General features: G+C 48.9%; 1 protein-coding gene across 1 annotated transcript in view; it reads left to right on the top strand.

Annotated features, from left to right (window-relative positions):
* The first annotated feature begins 8,268 nt into the window (after positions 1–8,268).
* The window catches only part of MUC16 (mucin 16, cell surface associated), a 239,107-nt gene continuing 228,166 nt past the window's right edge, over positions 8,269–19,209 (top strand). The window contains exon 1 of the mRNA XM_063599829.1: positions 8,269–10,724. Coding sequence (XP_063455899.1) covers positions 10,643–10,724 — 82 coding nt within the window. The 5' untranslated portion in view covers positions 8,269–10,642. The remainder of the gene's footprint in view (positions 10,725–19,209) is intronic.

Here is a 19,209-nt window from a genome sequence, read left to right as displayed (position 1 = left end):
CCACCTCCTGGGTTCAAGTGATTCTCCTGCGTCAGTCTCCTGAGTAGCTGAGACTACAAGCGTGCACCACTACGCCTGGCTAATTTTTCTGTATTTTTAATACAGACGGGGTTTCACCATTTTGGCCAGGCTGGTCTGGAACTCCGGACCTCAGGTGATCCACCCACCTCGGCCTCCTAAAGTACAGAGATTACAGGCATGAGCCACCGCACCCGGCCAAGACCCTGTCTCTGAAAATAACTTTTAAAAATTAGCCAGGTGCCTACGGTCCCAGCTACTCAGGAGGCCAAGGTTGGAGGATCGATTGGGCCCAGGAGTTGGAGGCTACAGTAAACTATGATCGCATCACTGCCCTTCACCTAGGGGCAGAGTGAGACCTTGTCTCAAAGAAGAAAGACCTTCAAAAATGAAACAGGGAACCAGAAGGAGGGCAAGGTGGCAGCCAGGGCAAAATCCCTATGATGAGGGCATGCGGCTATGTGCAAGGAATTGCTCTGAGAATAAAGATGGGGACATTCTAGCCGAGCTAAAGAATGATCCATTTACTTATCATTGTAAGAAAATTGGAGCCGTTCCCAGAGATGACTAAGACCTAGGCCTGCAAAGTGTGAAGCCTGCAGGGAGGTGGGGGAAGGAGGCGAAGAACAAAGAACGCAAGGGGGGCCGAGTGAGTCATGGGCAGTGGGAACGGCGGTGCGGTGCATGGCTGGGTGCAGATGTTACCCTCGGGTAGCAGCCAGGCCCAGGTGGGGTGGGTGTCAGCAGGAGATGGACAGAGACCTCCCTCCGCTTCAGAAAGTGAAACCGGTGCTGCCCCAGCCTGGAACTCCCCCGGGAGAGTTGGAATCCTGCCCATCCCCTCCCCTCTTCCTCCAGTCTTTTCTTCCAGCTCAGGCCTGAGCTTTAAAAATCTTGCTTCCCAGCCACGGCCAAGACACGTCCGTCCCTGCCTCCCCCAGCAGAATGCAGGTTTCAGGTGTCATTCATGAACTATTTAAGGGTTTCTGGAATGTTAGATTTGCCTGCTAGTCTGGGAGTCTTGGAGGGGGAGACCAGCTGTCACACGTCCTGCCCATGGCTGTGATTGGAGCACCCGGCAAGCTTAGGAGACAATGTTCACGTGGACAGACTTTCTCTCTGAATGCCTTTGTCAGAGATGTTTAAACCAGAGCGACTCCATCTTGTGTAGGGGCTGGGTAAAATAAGGCCAAGACCTGCTGGGCTGTGTTCCCAGACAATTAAGGCATTCTAAGTCACAGGATGAGATAGGAGGTCAGCACAAGATGCAGGTCATAAAGACCTTGCTGATAAAACAGCTTGCAAAAAGAAGCCAGTCAAAACCCACCAAAACCAAGATGGCCCCAATAGTGACCTCTGGTTGTCCTCACTGCTACACTCCCATCAGTGTCATTGAGTCAGGAAAACAGGGTCTGGAGGCCAAGAATATAAGGTCGATTCACACTTCACCTATGGCAGGAAGGGCGGAAGCCAAGTCAATGACTGTAACCTTACTTCATCCTCTCCATTTACATAGGGCGTACCCCAAGTAGAGGGTATTTAAACTCCGAAAAATTCTGTAATGGGGCCTTTGAGCCCCTATGCTCCGGCCCACTCCCACACTGTGGAGTGTGCTTTCATTCTCAATAAATCCCTGCCTCTGGCTGGGGCGCGGTGGCTCACACCTGTAATCCCAGCACTTTGGGAGGCCGAGGAGGGCGGATCACCTGAGGTTGGGAGTTCACCTGAGGTTGGGAGTTCGAGACCAGCCTAACCAACATGGAGAAACCCCGCCTCTATTTAAAGAAATACAAAATTAGCCGAGCCTGGTGGTGCATACCTGCAATCCCAGCTGCTCGGGAGGCTGAGGCAGGAGAATCACTTGAACCCGGGAGGTAGAGGTTGCGGTGAGCCAACTCCAGCATGGACGACAGAGGAAGACTCCGTCTCAAAAAAAAAAAAAAAAAAAAATCCCTGCTTCTGCCTTCCTTGCTTTTGCTTTGTTGGTGTGTTTTGTCCAATTCTTTGTTTGGGATGCCAAGAACCTGGACACCTTCTACCGGTAACACCATGACAGTTTACAGATGCCATGGCGACATCAGGAAATTACCCCAGATGCTCTAAAAAGTGGGGGCATGAATAATCCACCCCTTGTTTAGCATATCATCAAGAATTAACCATAAAAATGGGCAACCAGCAGCCCTCGGGGCTGCTCTGTCTATGGAGTAGCCATTCTTTTATTCCTTTACTTTCCTAAAAACTTGTTTTCACTTTATGGACTTGCCTGAGATCCAAGAGCCCTCTCTTGGGGTTTGGATTGGGACCCCTTTCTTGTAACACCTTGGGGTCAGGAAAGGCTTTCTCTCCCAGTGCCTTGGGGTCAGGCACAGGGCCACAGCTTCCCCATAGAGAGCCCAGGAATGTTTGCATTGTTAGGAGAGAGTCAGGTTTCAGCGAGAATCTAAGGAAAATCCTCCAGAGAGTATCTAAAACGAGGTGAGGAAAGGGGAAAAGGCATTTTCCTTTAGGAGGAGCCTGAATTCCTTAGGATACAGCTGGTGAACAATAACATCTGTAACTCCCTCCTAGGTTTTTCAAAGGGAAGGAAGGAAGGTAGAAGGCCCTCTTGAGAAATGTCTTTTTTTTTTTTTAAGGGACCAGGTCTCCCTCTGTTGCCCAGGCTGAAGTACAGTGGCGCTATCATAGCTGACTGCAGCCTCGAACTCCTGGGCTCAAGCAAATCCTCCAACCCCAGCCTCCCAAGTAGCTGAGACTACAGGCAAGTGATTCTCCTGCCTCAGCCTCTCAAGGATTGCAAGCACCAGCCAAAAAGCCCAGCTAACTTTTGTATTTTTTGTAGAGATGGGGTTTCACCATATTGGCCAGGCTGGTCTCGAACTCCTGACTTCAGGTGATCCACCCTCCTTGGCCTCCCAAAGTGCTGGGATTTTCCCTTAACAAGCATCTATGGGTCGGGCCCGGTGGCTCACACCTGTAATCCCAGCACTTTGGGAGGCTGAGATGGGAGGATCACTTGAGCCCAGGACTTCAAGTTCATCCTGGGGAACATATATAGTGAGATTCGGTGTCTACAGAAAATTTTTTTTTTTTTTTTTTAGACAGAGTCTCACTTTGTCGTCCAGGCTGGAGTGCACAATCTTGGCTCATTGCAATTTCTGTCTCCCAGGTTCAAGAGATTTTCCTGTCTCAGCCTCCCAAGTAGCTGGGATTACAGGCACGCGCCACCACCCCCAGCTAATTTTGTATTTTTGGTAGAGATGGAGTTTCACCATGTCGGCCAGGCTGGTCTCAAACTCCTGACCTCAGGTGATCCGCCCGCCTTGGCCTCCCAGAGTGCTGGGATTACAGGCGTTTGCCACTGCACCCGGCTTCTACAAAAAATTTTAAAAATTAGTCAAACGTGATGGCACATACCTATATAGTCCCAGCTACTCGGGAGGCTGAGGTGGGAGGATGGCTTGAACCCAGGAGGTAGAGGCTGCAGTGAGCCACTGCACCCCAGCCTGGGCGACAGAATGAGATCCCATCTCAAACATATAACCATAAACTTTGGATGTTAAGCATTTGCTCGAAAAAAAGAAAAAAGATAAATTAAAACAAAAAAATCCCCCATAAACTAAATGCCATGATATTTAAATACAAATCAAGTAATTCTGATGAAAATTATGGCCAAGACATTTTACATTCTTTTTTTCAAAATCAGTCTTCAAAATCTCATCTCATGTGTATTTTACATGCACCACACATCTCTTCTGGTTTTTGTTTTGTTTTGTTTTGTTTTTGAGACAGAGTCTCTCTCTGTTGCCCAGGCTGGGGTGCAGTGGCACAATCTCAGCTCACTGCAACCTCTGCCTCCCGGGTTCAAGCGATTTTCCTGCCTCAGCCTCCCAAGTAGCTGGGATTACACACATGCGACACCATGCCCAGCTAATTTTTGTATTTATAGTAGAGATGAGGTTTTGCCATGTTGGTCAGGCTGGTCTCCAACTCCTAACCTCAGGTGATCCACCCACCTTGGCCTCCCAAAGTGCTGGGATTACAGACGTGAGCCACCGTGCCCGGCCATAATAATACTTTTTTTTTTTCATTAAAAAAAAAACAAAAACTAAAAACAAGAAGTCTGGGCACGGTGGCTCATGCCTGTAATCCCAGCACTTTGGGAAGCTAAGGCGGGCAAATCACGAGGTCAGGAGTTCGAGACCATCCTGACCAACATGGAGAAACCCCATCTGTATTAAAAATACAAAAATTAGCCGGGCGTGGTGGCACGTGCTTGTAATCCCAGCTACTCGGGAGGCTGAGGCAGGAGAATCACTTGAACCTGGGAGACGGAGCTTGCAGTGAGCTGAGATTGCGCCACTGCACTCCGGCCCGGGCGACAGAGCGAGACTCTGTCTCAAAATAAATAAATAAGAAAAAAGAAAGAAAACTGAGGCTCAGAGAGGTTAGGTGACTTCCCCAAGGTCACACAGCAGGACGGAAACCCACACCTTCCTGTCCCTTGTCCACTCCCCTAGGCTTTGTGCCTCACTGGCTTCAGGGAGAGCAGCCATGTCATAAAACAGGTTCTGCCATGGGCCCTCAGCCTGGTTGTCCATGACACCAGCACTGACTGGAGGCCTGGATCTCTGAGCCCCAGTTTGCTTTCGTGCAAAATGACTTTGCAATAGGCTGTGCCTTCCCTTGAGTATGGTGAGAAATTAAATTGTTAAATAAATTCCCAGGAATAAGGACAGGAAGTGTCCTTTCTTTTCCTTCTTTTTTTTTTTTTTTTTTTTTTCTGAGATGGGGTTTCACTCTTGTTGCCCAGGCTGGAGTGCAATGGCGCGATCTTGAGTAGTCTGGTCTGATGGTCTGGGTGGTGTCAGCTGATCCATCGAGTTCAGGGTCTGCAAACTATCTCAAGCACTGATTTTAGGTTTTACAATAGTGATGCTACCTCTGGGAGCAATTTGGGGACGTTCAGACTCTTGGACCCAGAGGCTGCATGACTCCTAAACTGTAATTTCTAATCTTGTAGCTAATTTGTTAGTCCTGCAAAGGCAGACTGGTTCCCAGGCAAGAAGTGGGTCTTTAGGGGAAAGGGCTGTTATCAGTTTTGTTTCAGAGTCAAACCATGAGCTGAATTCCTTCCCAAAGTCAGTTTGGCCTAAGCCCAGGAATGAACAAGGACAGCTTAAAGGTTAGAAGCATTTTAGAACTTTAAAGAGGGCCGGGTGTGGTGGCTCACGCCTGTAATCCCAACACTTTGGGAGGCCAAGGAGGGCTGGTCACCTGAGGTCGGGAGTTCAAGACCAGTCTGACCAACATGGTGAAACCCCGTCTCTACTAAAAATACAAAAATTATCTGGGCGTCATGGTGCACACCTGTAATCCCAGCTACTCCGGAGGCTGAGGCAGGAGAATCGCTTGAATCTGGGAGGTGGAGTTTGAGGTGAGCTGAGACCGTGCCATTGCACTCTAACCTGGGTGACAAGAGCGAAACTGTCTCAAAAAAAAAAAAAAAAAAATTAGGCCGGGCGTGGTGGTTGAAGCCTGTAATCCTAGCACTTTGGGAGGCTGAGGCAGGTGGATCATCTGAGGTCAGAAGTTCAAGACCAGCCTGGCCAACATGGTAAAACCCCGTCTCTACTAAAAATACAAAAATTAGGTGGGCACAGTCGGGGGTGCCTGTAATCCCAGCTACTAGGGAGGCTGAGGCAGGAGAATCGCTTGAACCTGGGAGGTGGAGGTTGCAGTGAGCCGAGATCGTGCCACTGCACTCCAGCCTGGGCGACAGAGTAGGACCTTGTCTCCAAAAAAAAAAAAAAAAAAAAAAAAGGAGGTTTCAAACTCTGGCACCAGGCTCCAGAAACTGTACGCTTAACCACTGGGCTTATTTGGTGGGGGGGCGGCTATGATGTAGGCAGTACATGCATTAGAATTTGTGGCGACCACCCAAACCCGGGGTATCCATTTCCCTTTGGCCTGACCCTGGGGTCCCAGCTTATGGAACACAGAGCAGGTGTTTACTTCAGCAGGAGCTGAGCAGTCCCAGCACCCCTCCTCCTCCTCCATTCTGAGCACCTCTCCTCCACCCTCCAGGACCTTTTCCGTGATCACCGGGAGAAGACAATGGAATGGCAGCTTAGGGACAAAGGGAGAGCTCAGTTACTAATGCCACTTCTGGGCAGGGTTCCTGCATTCCTTAGTGGGGAAGGGAGCAACCGCTGCTGGATTCCCCGTGGGTTCAAGGAGCTGGAGGACCCAGGAGCCTAAATCTCTGCTCAGATCCTCTGAGCTCTGAGTCTGGTTTTCCCAAAAAACTAGATGGTTTTCCTTAAAAAAAAAAAAAAAAAAAAAAAAAGTTACCGGACACAAGTCAGCCGTGCCCCCGGGAGCTGCCTTTGAAAAGAGGAACCTGGCCAGGAGCAGTGCCTCACATCTGTAATCCCAGCGCTTTGAGAGGCCAAGGTGGGCAGATCACTAGGTCAGGAGTTCACGACCAGCCTGCCCAACATGGTGAAACCCCATCTCTACTAACAATACAAAAATTAGCCAGGCTTGGTGGTGTGCGGCTATAGTCCCAGCTACTCAGGAGGCTGAGGCAGGAGAATCGCTTGAACCCGGGAGACAGAGGTTGCGGTGAGCCGAGATCGTGCCACTGCACTCTAGCCTGGGTGACACAGCGAGACTCCATCTCAAAAAAAAAGAAAAAAGAAAAAAGAAAAGAGGAGCCTGGTGGCCAAGGTGCTGTCTCAAGCTTTGTAATCCCAGCATTCTGGGAGGCTGAGGCAGAAGGATGGCTTGAGCCCAGGAATTCAAGATCCAGCCTGGAGCCGAACTCACACCTGTAATCCCAATACTCTGGGAGGCTAAGGCAGGCAGATCACCTGAACTCAGGAGTTTGAGACCAGCCTGGCCAACATGGTGAAACCTTGTCTCTATCAGAAATATAAAAAAAAAAATTAGCCAGGTGTGGTGGCGAGCACCTGTAGTCCCAGCTACTTGGGAGGCTAGGCATGAAAATTACTTGAACCCGGGAGGCGGAGGTTGCAGTGAGCCAAGATCACACCACTATACTCAAACCTGGGTGCCAGAGCAAGGCTCGGTCCTCACCCCCCACCCACCCACCCCCACATAAAAAAAAACAAAAACCCTGGGCAACATATCCAGAACCAGTCTCTACAAAACAAAAAAGTATAAATCAGCTGGGCACGGTGGTACATGCCTGTAGTCCCAGTTACTCAGGAGACTGAGGCAGGTGGATTGCTTGGGCCCAAGAGTTTGAGGCTGCAGAGAGCTATGATTGCACTACTGCACTCCAGCCTGAGGAACAGAGTGAGACCCTGTCTCAAAAAAAAAAAAAAAAAAAAAAGGAAAAGAAAAGAAAAAGAAAGAGGAACCTGGTGGACAATTGTTTATTTTTAAATTTTCTTTATTTAAAAAGTTTAATGACAAATAATAATTGTATCTATTTATGGGGTACAATCTGATATTTTGATATTTGTATGTATATCTTGTGGAATTATTTAAGAAGCTAATTAACATAGCCATCAACTCACCTACTTATCGTGTGTGTGTGTGTGTGTGTGTGTGTGGTAAGAGCATTTAAAATAAACTTTTTTTTTTTCTTAATAGCGACGTCGCTATGTAAAATAAACTCTTTTTAGCAATTTTCAAATATGTGGGCCGGGCATGGTGGCTCATACCTGTAATCCCGGCACTTTGGGAGGCCAAGGCAGGTGGATCACCTGAGGTCAGGAGTTCAAGACCAGCCTGACCAACATGGTGAAACCCCCGTCTCTACTAAAAATCCAAAAATTAGCTGGGTGTAGTGGCGTGTACCTGTAATCCCAGCTACTCAGCAGGCTGAGGCGGGAGAATTGCTTGAACCTGCGAGGCGGAGGTTTCAGTGAACTGTGATCGGGCCACTGCACTTCAGCCTGGGTGACAGAGCGAGACTCTGTCTCAAAAAAAAAAAAAAAAGAAATATGTAATCATTATTTTGACCTATAGTTACAATAGATCACTAGAACTTATTCCTGCTAACTAAAACATGTGTCCTTTGACCAACTAACTCTCTTCAGTCTTCCCACTTCCCCAGCCCTGGTAACCATCTATATATATATATACACATCTATATCTATATCTATATATATATATAGATATGGTATATATATATACCATCTATATATATATATATGGTAACCATATATATATATATACACACATTTTCTTTATCCATTTATCCATCGATAGAGACCCCAAATAGCCAAAGCCATCTCAAGCAAAATGAACAAAGCTGGAGACATCACACTCTCTGATTCCACATTATATGGCAAAGCTGGTGGGCAAATTTTAACTGGAAGGTTTTGAATACCTCCTGTGGGTGGTCCTCCTTGATTTCTCTCCACTCAAAGCCAACTCTATTTTCATTTTTTTTTTTTTTTTTGAGACGGACTCACTCTGTCTCCCAGGCTGGAATGCAGTGGCACGATCTCGGCTCACTGCAACCTCCGCCTCCCTGATGCAGGCAATTCTCTGCCACAGCCTCCCAAGTAGCTGGGATTACAGGTGCCCACTACCACGCCCAGCTAATTTTTTGTATTTTTAGTAGAGACAGGGTTTCACCATGTTGGTCAGGCTGGTCTTGAACTCCTGACCTTGTGATCCACCTGACTCAGCCTCCCAAAGTGCTGGGATTACAAGTGTGAGCCACCATGCCCAGCCCACTTATTCTTTAATTCACATATTTATTCATTTAGCAAGCATATTCTAAGTTGATAGGTGCTGGAGATAAGCAATAAGACTTAGATGACCAAGTGCAGTGGCTCATGCCTATAATCCCAGCACATTGGGAAGTAGAGTCGGGAGGATTGCTTGAGCTCAGGAGTTCGAGACCAGACTGGGCAACATGGTGAAACCCTGTCTCTACTAAAAATACAAAAATTAGCCAGATGTGGTGGTGCACACCTGTAACCCAGCTACTCGGGAGACTGAGGTGGGAGGATCACTTGAGCCTGGGAGGTGGAGGTTGCAGTGAGCCATCGCACCAGTGCACTCCAGCCTGTGTGACAGAGCAAGACCTTGTCTCTCAAAAAAAAAAAAAAAAAAATAGGCCGGGCGTGGTGGCTTAGGCCTGTAATGCCAGCACTTTGAAAGGCCGAGGCGGGCAGATCACCTGAGGCCAGGAGTTCGAGATTAGCCTAGCTAACATGGTGAAACCCTGTCTCTACTAAAAGTACAAAAATCTACTAAAATTACAAAAATGGTGGCACTGCCTGCAGTCCCAGCTACTCAGGAGGCTGAGGCAGAAGAATCACTTGAACTCGGGAGGCGGAGGTTGCAGTGAATCAAGATCGCGCCACTGCACTCCAGCCTGGCGACAGAGCAAGACTCCATCTAAAAAAAAAAAAAATTACCCGGGTGTAGTGGCGTGCACGTGTAATCCCAGCTACTTGGGAGGCTGAGGCAGAAGAATCACTTGAATCCTCCTGAGTAGCTGGGATTACAGGTGCCCACCACCACACCCAGCTGATTTTTGTATTTTTAGTAGAGATGGGGTTTCTCCATGTTGGTCAGGTTGGTCTCGAACTCCCGACCTCAGGTGATCCACCCTCCTCGGCCTCCCAAAGTGCTGGGATTACAGGCATGAGCCACCGCGCCCAGCCTGAAAACTGTTGCTGAATGCAGTCACATCGGAAGTAAAGGCTTCAACTTGTGAATTTGAGGGGGATACAATTCAGAGCGTCACAGAGAGAGAACATGAGGCTGCTGTGGAATAGCAGAGACTACCGCTTGCAGCAGGACCAGAGGCGTGATTTGCAGGGTCCAGTGCAAAGTGAAAATGGGGGCCTCTTTGCTCAAAAATTATTACAAATTATAAGACATTTAATGTTTTATTTGCCAATCATTCTTCAATAAAGCTGGGGAGGGAGGAATGTAAGTATAGGCTGGGCGCTGTGGCTCACGCCTGTAATCTCAGCACTTTGTGAGGCCAAGGCTGGCAGATCACTTGAGATCGGGAGTTCGAGACCAGCCTGACCAACATGGTGAAACCCTGTCTCTACTAAAAAATACAAAAATTAGCTGGGCATGGTGGTGTGTGCCTGTAGTCCTAGCTACTCGGGAGGCTGAGGTACAAGAATCGCTTGAACCGGAAGGTGGAGTTTGCTGTGAGACAAGATGGCACCACTGCATTCCAGCCTGGGCAACACAATAGGACTTCTTTTCAAAAAAAAAAAAAAAAAGTAATGGGTAAATTGCAAAAGTGATTGTGGCCCATGAAAGTCGCAGTGCAGCTCTGGGTCTGGGGAACATTCTAGGGAGACTTTTCCTGACACCCGCAGCTGAGCCTGGCAGCTGAAACTCCCGCTCCCCTCAATGCCCATGGAGCCCTGTCTTCCTGGGAGCCCAGACAGGCAGAACCAAGGGCCCAGGGAGCCAATCAGGGCCTGGGAATAGGCGAGGGGATCCTTCCCAGCCCCGCCCGGCCTCGCAGGGATTAGGCTGACTGGGCACATTTGATACCCGCCAGATCTTAGGCACCTGGCCGCCCGGGGCTGCTGGACATGTCTCTGGGCTTGGCTGGGGGGCTGGAACGAGGGCAAAGAGCAGCCCCCAAGTCTTCCTGAAGCCGTGAATGGCCGGCCTGTGGCAGGGTGCCCCTGGAGGCCGGCGGTGGGCCCTGGTGTTACTAATGCTGAGATACCTGCTGCCCACAGGTAAGGGGATCTCTTGCTCCTTCTGGTCCTCTGGGGAGGAGGGAAATGAGTCCACAATGTCCCAGCCCATTCTCAAATGGCCTTGCATGTCAACCCCACTCCTTCCTTCCTTCCTTTTTTTTGACAGGATCTTGCTCTGTTGCCCAGGCTGGAGTATGGTGGCATGATCACGGCTCACTGCAGCCTAGACCTCCCAAACTCAAGTGCTTCTCCCAATTCAGCCTCCCAAGTAGCTGGGACCACAGATGTGTGCCACCTAGCTCAGCTAATTGTTTTTAAATATTTTGTAGAGACGAGGTCTCCCGGTGTTGGCCAGGTTGGTCTAGAACTCCCAGGCACAAGTGATCCTCCCGCCTTGGCCTCCCAAAGTGCTGGGATTACAGGCATGAGCCACTGCACCCAGCTTCCACTTTGTCCCCCTTTCCAGCTTGAGTCCCTACCCAACTGTCACCTCTTCTGTGTCCCCAACCACCCTCTTCCTTTCCTTCTCCCCCTTTACTTTCTGTTTCTTTTTTTTTTTTGAGACAGAGTTTTGGTCTTGTCGCCCAGGCTGGAGTGCAATGGCGCGATCTCAGCAATTCTCCTGCCCCAGCCTCCGGAGTAGCTGGGATTACGGGCGCTAACGTTTTTGTATTTTCAGTAGAGATGGGGCCTGCAGACTTGGTCTTTCTGAGCCTCACTTTTCCCCATCTGCAAAAAGGGCATCATGATAATGATAATAGCATCTTGCTTGAGGGGCCTGTTGGGGCGATGCAAGATGATTATTCAGCTCTTGCCTGGCACAGAGGAAGTTTCAATGAGCAAGTGACCTTTGCTTTTATGAAGTGGGAAGGTCACAGATGGCTTGAGGGACACAGAAGGGATCCTCTCTGTGTGGCACCCAAGAGAAACCTTATTTTTCATGCAAGCCTGGGGTGGGGGACATGTAGGATTCACAATCCCACAGGGAGCTTAGAGATATTGGCTGATGGTCTGATGGCCCCGTTTTATGGAGGAGCAAACTGAGGTTCAAAGGGTTCAGGATTTTCCCAAGGTCCTGTAGCAGGAGACATGGGGCCAGTTCCCAATCTCTTCTCTCTTTCTCTCTCTCTCTCTTTTTTTTAAAATAATTTTTATTTTATTTTATTTATTTTATTTATTTTTTGTCGAGACGGAGTTTTGCTCTTGTTGCTCAGGCTGGAGTGCTATGGTGCCATCTCGGCTCACTGTAACCTCCGCCTTCCTGATTCAAGCAATTCTCCTGCCTCAGCTTCCCTAGTAGCTGGGATTACAGGCGTGTGCCACCACGCCCAGCTAATTTTGTATTTTTAGTAGAGATGGGTTTTCACCATGTTGGTCAGGCTGGTTTCAAACTCCTAATCTCAGGTGATCCACCTGCCTCAGCCTGCCAAAGTGTTGGGATTACAGGCGTAAGCCACCACACCTGGCCAAGAATTTTTTTTTTTTTTTTTGGTGGTTGTTGTTGTTTTTGAGACAGAGTCTCACTCTGTAGCCCAGGCTGGAGTGCAGTGGCTCTAACTCGGCTCACTGCAAGCTCTGCCTCCCGGGTTCACGCCATTCTCCTGCCTCAGCCTCCCGAGTAGCTGGGACTACAGGCGCCCGCCGTCATGCCCGGCTAATTTTTTTTTGTATTTTTTGTAGAGACGGGGTTTCACCATGTTAGCCAGGATGGTCTTGATCTCCTGATCTCATGATCCGCCAACCTCAGCCTCCCAAAATGCTGGGATTACAGGTGTGAGCCACTGCGCCCAGCCCAAGAATTTTTATAAAAATAGAGAAAGGAGGCTGGGCGCGGTGGCTCATGCCTGTAATCCCAGCGCTTTGGAAGGCTGAGGTGGGCGGATCACCTGAGGTCAGGAGTTCGAGACCAGCCTGGCCAACATGGTGAAACCCCGTCTCTAAAAATACAAAAATTAGCTGGGTGTGGTGGCAGGCACCTGTAATCCCAGCTACTCAGGAAGCAGAGGCAAGAGAATTGCTTGAACCCAGGAGGCGGAGGTTGCATTGAGCCGAGATCATGCCATTGCACCCCAGCCTGGGGGACAAGAGCAAGACTTCGTCTCCAAAAAAATAAAAAGTAAAAATAAATAAAAGTAGAGAAAAAGGGTCTCCCTATGTTGCCCAAGCTGGTCCTGAACTCCTGGACTCAAGCAATCCTCCTGCTTCATCTTCCCAAAGTGCTGGGATTACAGGCATGAGCCATCGCACCCGACCCCAGTCTCTCTTCTTTAACTGGCTCGTGTTTCTTCTGCCTCCCCTGGGAGGATCATGTAGTCAGTGAATGGGCATTTGTACATTGAGCCCCTGCTATGTGCCCCTGCAGGCTTTGAGGACTTACAGGACACTGGAGAAAAAGTAGACAAGACACTCAGAGGGAGCGATGAGGGATTTGGAGGTTGCATTAGTTTTCTGAGGCTGATATAACCAAGTACCACAGACTGGAGGCCTCAACAACAGAAATGTTTCGTCTCTCCGTTCTGCAGGCCGGAAGTTGGAGATGAAGGTGTCTGCAGGTTACCATGGTGGTTACCAGAGGCTGGGAAGGGTGTTGAGGAAGATGGATGAGGAGAGGTGGTAAAAAGATACATAATTACAGTTAGATGGGAGGAAAAAATTCAAGACATCTATTGTATAGCAGGGTGACGATAGTTAATGACAGTTTATTGTAGTCTTGAAAAATGCAGGCCGGGCTAGGTGGCTTATGCCTGTAATCCTGGCACTTTGGGAGGCCGAGATGGGCAGATCACCTGAGGTCAGGAGTTCGAGACCAGCCTGGCCAACATGGTGAAACCTCATCTATATTAAAAATACAAAAAGAAAATTAGCCAGGTGTGGTGGCTCACGCCTGTAGTTCCAGCTACTTGGGTTGCTGAGGCACAATAATCGCTTGAACCTGGGAGGTGGAGGTTGCAGTGAGCCAAGATCACGCCACTGCACTCCAGCCTGGGCAACAGAGTGAGACTTGATCTCAAAAAAGAGAAGAGAGAAAGAGAGAGAGAGGGAGAGGAAAGAAAGGAAGAAAAGAAAAGAAAAATGCAAAGAGAGGCCAGGCGCAGTGGCTCTTGCCTGTAATCCCAGTACTTTCGGATGCCGAGGTGGGAGACTTGCTTGAGCCCAGGAGTTCAGGACGAGCCTGGGCAACATTGTGAGACCCCCATCTCTGCAAAAAAAATTTTTTTTAATTAGCCAGGCCTGCAGTCCCAACATTTTGGGAGGCCAAGATGGGAGGATCACTTGAGTTCAGTAGTTTGAGAACAGCCTGGGCAATACAGCAAAACCTTCTCTACTAAAAATAAAATAAAAATTAGCCAGGCATGATGTTACGTGCCTATAGTCCCAGCTACTCAGGAGGCTGAGGTCGGAGGATCACTTGGGTCCAGGAGGTTGAGGCTACAGTGAGCTATGATTGTTCTGCTGCACTCCAGCTTGGGCAACAGATTGAGACTCTGTCTCAAAGCAAAAAAAAAGGACAGAAAGAAAGTAAAGGCAGACAGCCAGGCATGGTGGCTCACGCCTGTAATTCCACACTTTGGGAGGCCAAGGCAGGCGGATCACTTTAGCTCAAGAGTTCAAGACTAGCCTGGCCAACATGGCGAAACCCTGTCTCTACAAAAAATACAAAAATTAGCCAGGTGTGATGGTGCACCCTTGTAGTCCCAGCTACTCAGGAGGCTGCGGTGGGAGGGTGACTTGAGCCCAGGAGGCAGAGGTTGCAGTGAGCTGAGATCATGCCACTGCACTCCAGCCTGGGTGACAGAGCCAGATCCTGTCTCTAAAAAATTTAAAAAACTAAAAAGGAATTAGCCCAGTGCCTGCCACATGGTCAACAGGATATGTTAGCTTTTATTGTAAAGGTAGGCCTCATTTCATTGTTACTAAGATAGGAGCTTGGCATGGTGCTGGCCCAGTGAGTCTCAGCTATCCTAAAAGCAAGGTGGTTATTACTATTAACTAAAATTGTTTGATCTAGGCTAGGATCTGTATTAAGCTCTTTGTCACCATTAGTCCTAGCAATGACTCTCCAAAATAGATGCTGTCAGATGTAATCCTAATTTACTAGAGAGGAAACAGGCAGAGTTTGAGTGGCCTATCCAGGACCACACAGGATTTGAACCCAGGACTGATGATAGAGCCCACTGTGTTTCTCTAAAATTATAGCAACAGGCCAGGCGCCGTGGCTCATGCCTGTAATCCCAGCGCTTTGGGAGGCCGAGGCGGGCAGATCAACTCAGGTTGGGAGTTCGAGACCAGCCTGGCCAACATGGTGAAACCCTATCTCTACTAAAAATACAAAAAAATTAGCTGGGTGTGATGGTCAGTGCCTGTAATCCGAGCTCCTCAGGAGGCTGAAGCACGAGAATCGCTTGAATCCACGAGGCAGAGGTTGGAGTGAGCGGAGATTGCCATCACTGCACTCCAGCCTGGGGCAACAGAGTGAGACTGTGTCTCTAAGTAAATAAATAAGAGCAACCAACTAGGGCCTCTCTGGCTTCCTGAAATTCAGGCTGGCTGGGCAGATTAAAAAAATGTAGGACGTGCTGACGTTGTGGAAATACAACTAAATGCAAGAATCTTCTCTCAACTCAGGAAACCTCTGCACAAAAGTAGAAGGGAAAGGAAAAAAATACCCCTTAATATTATCACTGAATAAGCATTCATCCAGAGTGTGGTGCACATTGTAGATAAGGCCTAGGACATTGCAAAGGCAGAAAGAAATCTCGCCCTTTTTCATTTATTTTATTTATTTATTTTTTTGAGACAGAGTCTCGCTCTGTCGCCCAAACTGGAGTGCAGTTCAGTGATCTCAGCGCACTGTAAGGTCCGCCTCCTGGGCTCAAGCGATTCTCCTGCCTCAGCCTCTTGAGTAGCTAGGATTACAGGCAAGAGACACCATACCCAGCTAATGTTTTGTTTTGTTTTTGAGAGAGTCTTGCTCAGTCGCCCAGGCTGGAGTGCAGTGGCACAATCTCGGCTCACTGCAAGTTCTGCCTCCCGGGTTCACGCCATTCTCAGGCCTCAGCCTCCCGAGTAGCTGGGACTACAGGCGCCCACCACCACGCCCGGCTAATTTTTTTGTATTTTTAGTAGAGACGGGGTTTCACCGTGTTAGCCAGGATGGTCTCCATCTCCTGACCTTGTGATCCACCCACCTCAGCCTCCCAAAGTGCTGGCATTACAGGCGTGCGCCACTGTGCCCGGCCTTGTTTTGTTTTTGAGACGAGTCTGGCTTTGTCACCCAGGCTGGAGTGCAGTGGTGTGAACTTGGCTCACTGCAACCTTCCCCTCCCCGGTTCAAATGATCCTTCCACCTCAGCCTCCCGAGTAGCTGGGATTACAGGCGCCCGCCACCACATCTGGCTAATTTTTTTATTTTTAGTAGAGACGGGGTTTTGCCATGTTGGCCAGGCTGATCTCAAACTCCTGAACTCAAGCAATCCGCCCACCTTGGCCTTCCAATATGCTGGGATTACAGGCATTTGAGCCACCATGCCCGGCCTTCATTTTTGTATTTTTAGTAGAAACGGGGTCTTACCATGGCTGGTCTCAGACTCCTAGCCTCAAGTGATCCGCCTGCCTCATCCTCCCTAAGTGCTGGGATTACAGATGTGAGCCACCATGTCCAGCCTGCCTCTCACCCTCTTTCTTTTTCTTTTTTTTTTGAGACAGAGTCTTGCTCTGTCGCCCAGGCTGGAGTGCAGTGACGCAATCTCGGCTCACTGCAACCTCCGCCTCCCGGGTTCACGCCATTCTCCTGCCTCAGCCTCCCGAGTAGCTGGGACTACAGGCGCCCGCCACCTCACCCGGCTAATTTTTTGTATGTTTAGTAGAGGCGGGGTTTCAACATGTTGCCAGGATGGTCTCGAGCTCCTGACCTCGTGATCTGCCCACCTCGGCCTCCCAAAGTGCTGGGATTACAGACATGAGCCATCGTGTCCAGCCTACATCTCACCCTTTTTCTATAGCCAAGCAGATAAACGTGTCACCTTCATGCCTCATGATAAATAATCATTAGTTCTCCAGTAACAGAACTTGACAGCACCGTTTATCAAACGCATAGTTCATCCTGGAGCCACCTAGTCATTGTGACGACGGTGTGAGCTAATTGGCTTTATCCAGGGGAAAAACACATCTTTCATCATGACAGGAGGGAGTTTTGCAATTTGGAGCAAGGCATCCACTGAAGTTATATTTTGACCCTCCCCCGAAACCAGAATACAGGAAGAATTAAGCCTCTTGTTTCTCGTTTTTCTTTGTCTTTACACAGACTAGTCCAGGATATAAAGTCAAAGGGGAGGTGCTTAAATATACAGCAGAGGGGAAAGAGTTGGGGTAATCTGCCTTGTTGTTGTCATTCAGGGGCAGCAAAGACATCACAGAATTAGATCTTGCAGGACAGGGGTGATAAACATCCTAGAGGGAGGACAGCTGGGACGTGACGCTTTTACCAACCCCACCCCTGGAGTGCTCGTAAAATGGCCACCCCATCCCTGCTGTGCTCCTAGAATCCTGTCCTACTGGGGATAAAACCCAAACCAGCCTAGGCAACATAGCAAGACCATGCCCCTACAAACAACACAAATATTAACGGCTGGGCACGGTGGCTCATGCCTGTAATCCCAGCACTTTGGGAGGCCGAGGCGGGCGGATCACCTGAGGTCAGGAGTTCGAGACCAGCCTGGCCAACATGGTGAAACCCCGTCTCTACTAAAAATACAAAAAATTAGCCACGCGTGGTGGCACATGCCTGTAATCCCAGCTACTCGGGAAGCAGAGGCAAGAGAATCGCTTGAACCCGGGAGGCGGAGGTTGCAGTGAGCCGAGATCACGCCATTGCACTCCAGCATGGACAACAAGAGCAAAACTCCATCTCCAAAAAAAAAAAAAAAATTAAAGCTGGGCAAGGTGGTTCACACCTGTAATCCCAGCACTTTGGGAGGCTGAGGCGGGTGGACCACCTGAGGTCGAGAGTTCAAGACCAGCCTGACCAACAAGGAGAAACCCCGTCTCTACTAAAAATACAAAATTAGCTGGGCATGGTGACACATGCCTGTAATCCCAGCTACTCAGGAGGCTGAGGCAGGAGAATCGCTTGAACCTGAGAGACAGAGGTTGCAGTGAGCCGAGATCGCATCATTGCACTCCAGCCTGGGCAACAAGAGCAAAACTCTGTCTCAAAAAAAAAAAAAAAAAAATTAGCCAGGCGTGATGGCACATGCCTGTAATCCCAGCTACTTGAGAGGCTTGAGGTGGGAGGATGGCTTGACCCGGGAGGTGAAGATAGGCAGTGAGCTGAAACTGCAGCACTGCACTCCAGCCCGGGAAACAGAGCCAGAACCTGTTTCAAAAAAGAAACAACGAAACCCGAACTCCCCCTGTGGCCTGAAATCATCATATCCTGCTCTGTTGCCTCTTGTCTCTTCCTTCCTGCTACTCTGACCTCTGCTGCTTCCAAATCTTTTTAAGTGGTTTGGACCACAGGGCCTTTGCACTTGCTTTTTACTCTGTCTGGGTGTTCTCTCTGCAGCTCTTCTGAAGGTTGGTTCCTTCTCATCCTTCCAGGGATGACCAGGAAAATAATACTGGAAATAACCTGATGTAGAATCTTTAGAGTATTTAAATATCTGAATTACCTTGTTTGTGTAGTTATCATGTGTACCGCACCAGACTGTATGTTTTTCATGAGAGTGGCAAGCTACAAGGTGGTGAAGAGCACCCATCATTGTGGGTTCAAATCCCAGCTCAGCCATACGACTTGGGGGCCTCTCTGAACCTCTATATCCTCCTCTATAAAATGGGAGACGTAGAAGGGTTTTTATTTATTTATTATTTATTTATTTATTTCTGAGGCAGGGTCTTGCTGTGTCACCCAGGCTGGAATGCAGTGGCAAGGTGATCTCAGCTCACTGAAGCCTCAACCTCCTGGGTTCAAGCAATGCTCTCACCTCAGCCACCCAAGTAGATGGAACCATAGAGGTGCATCACTATGCCTGACTAATTTTTTGATTTTTTTTTTCTTGCAGAGATAGGGTCTTGCTACATTGCTCAGCCTGGCCTCAAACTCTTGGGTTCAAGCGATTCTGCTGCCTCAGCCTCTCAAAGTGTTGGGATTACAGGCATGAGCCACCACATCAGGTTTGAAACGTTTCTAGAAGGACTAAATAAACAACTCCTAGAATACGTAGTGGGTACAGAATAGGGGCTATGTGTCTCCCAAAGTACTGGGATTACAGGCATGGGATACCATGTCTGGCCAGCAAACACTTAAATAGTCCCTATTCTGCGCCCACTACGTATTCTAGAAGTAGCAGCAGATAGAAGAGAGAGATGGAGCTGGGCATAGTGGCTCATGCCTGTAATTCCACCACTTTGGGAAGCCGAGGCAGGAGGATCACTTGAGGCCAGGAGTTCGAGACCAGCCGGGAAAACACAGTGAAATCATGTCTCTATCAAAAAATACAAAAATTAGCCAGGCATGATGGTGCAT

This window comes from Pan paniscus, chromosome 20, assembly GCF_029289425.2.
Source record: "Pan paniscus chromosome 20, NHGRI_mPanPan1-v2.0_pri, whole genome shotgun sequence".
Classification (NCBI taxonomy): Eukaryota; Metazoa; Chordata; class Mammalia; order Primates; family Hominidae; genus Pan; species Pan paniscus.
Note: the sequence above shows the minus strand (reverse complement) of the source record. Positions and strands in the feature narration are given on the sequence as shown.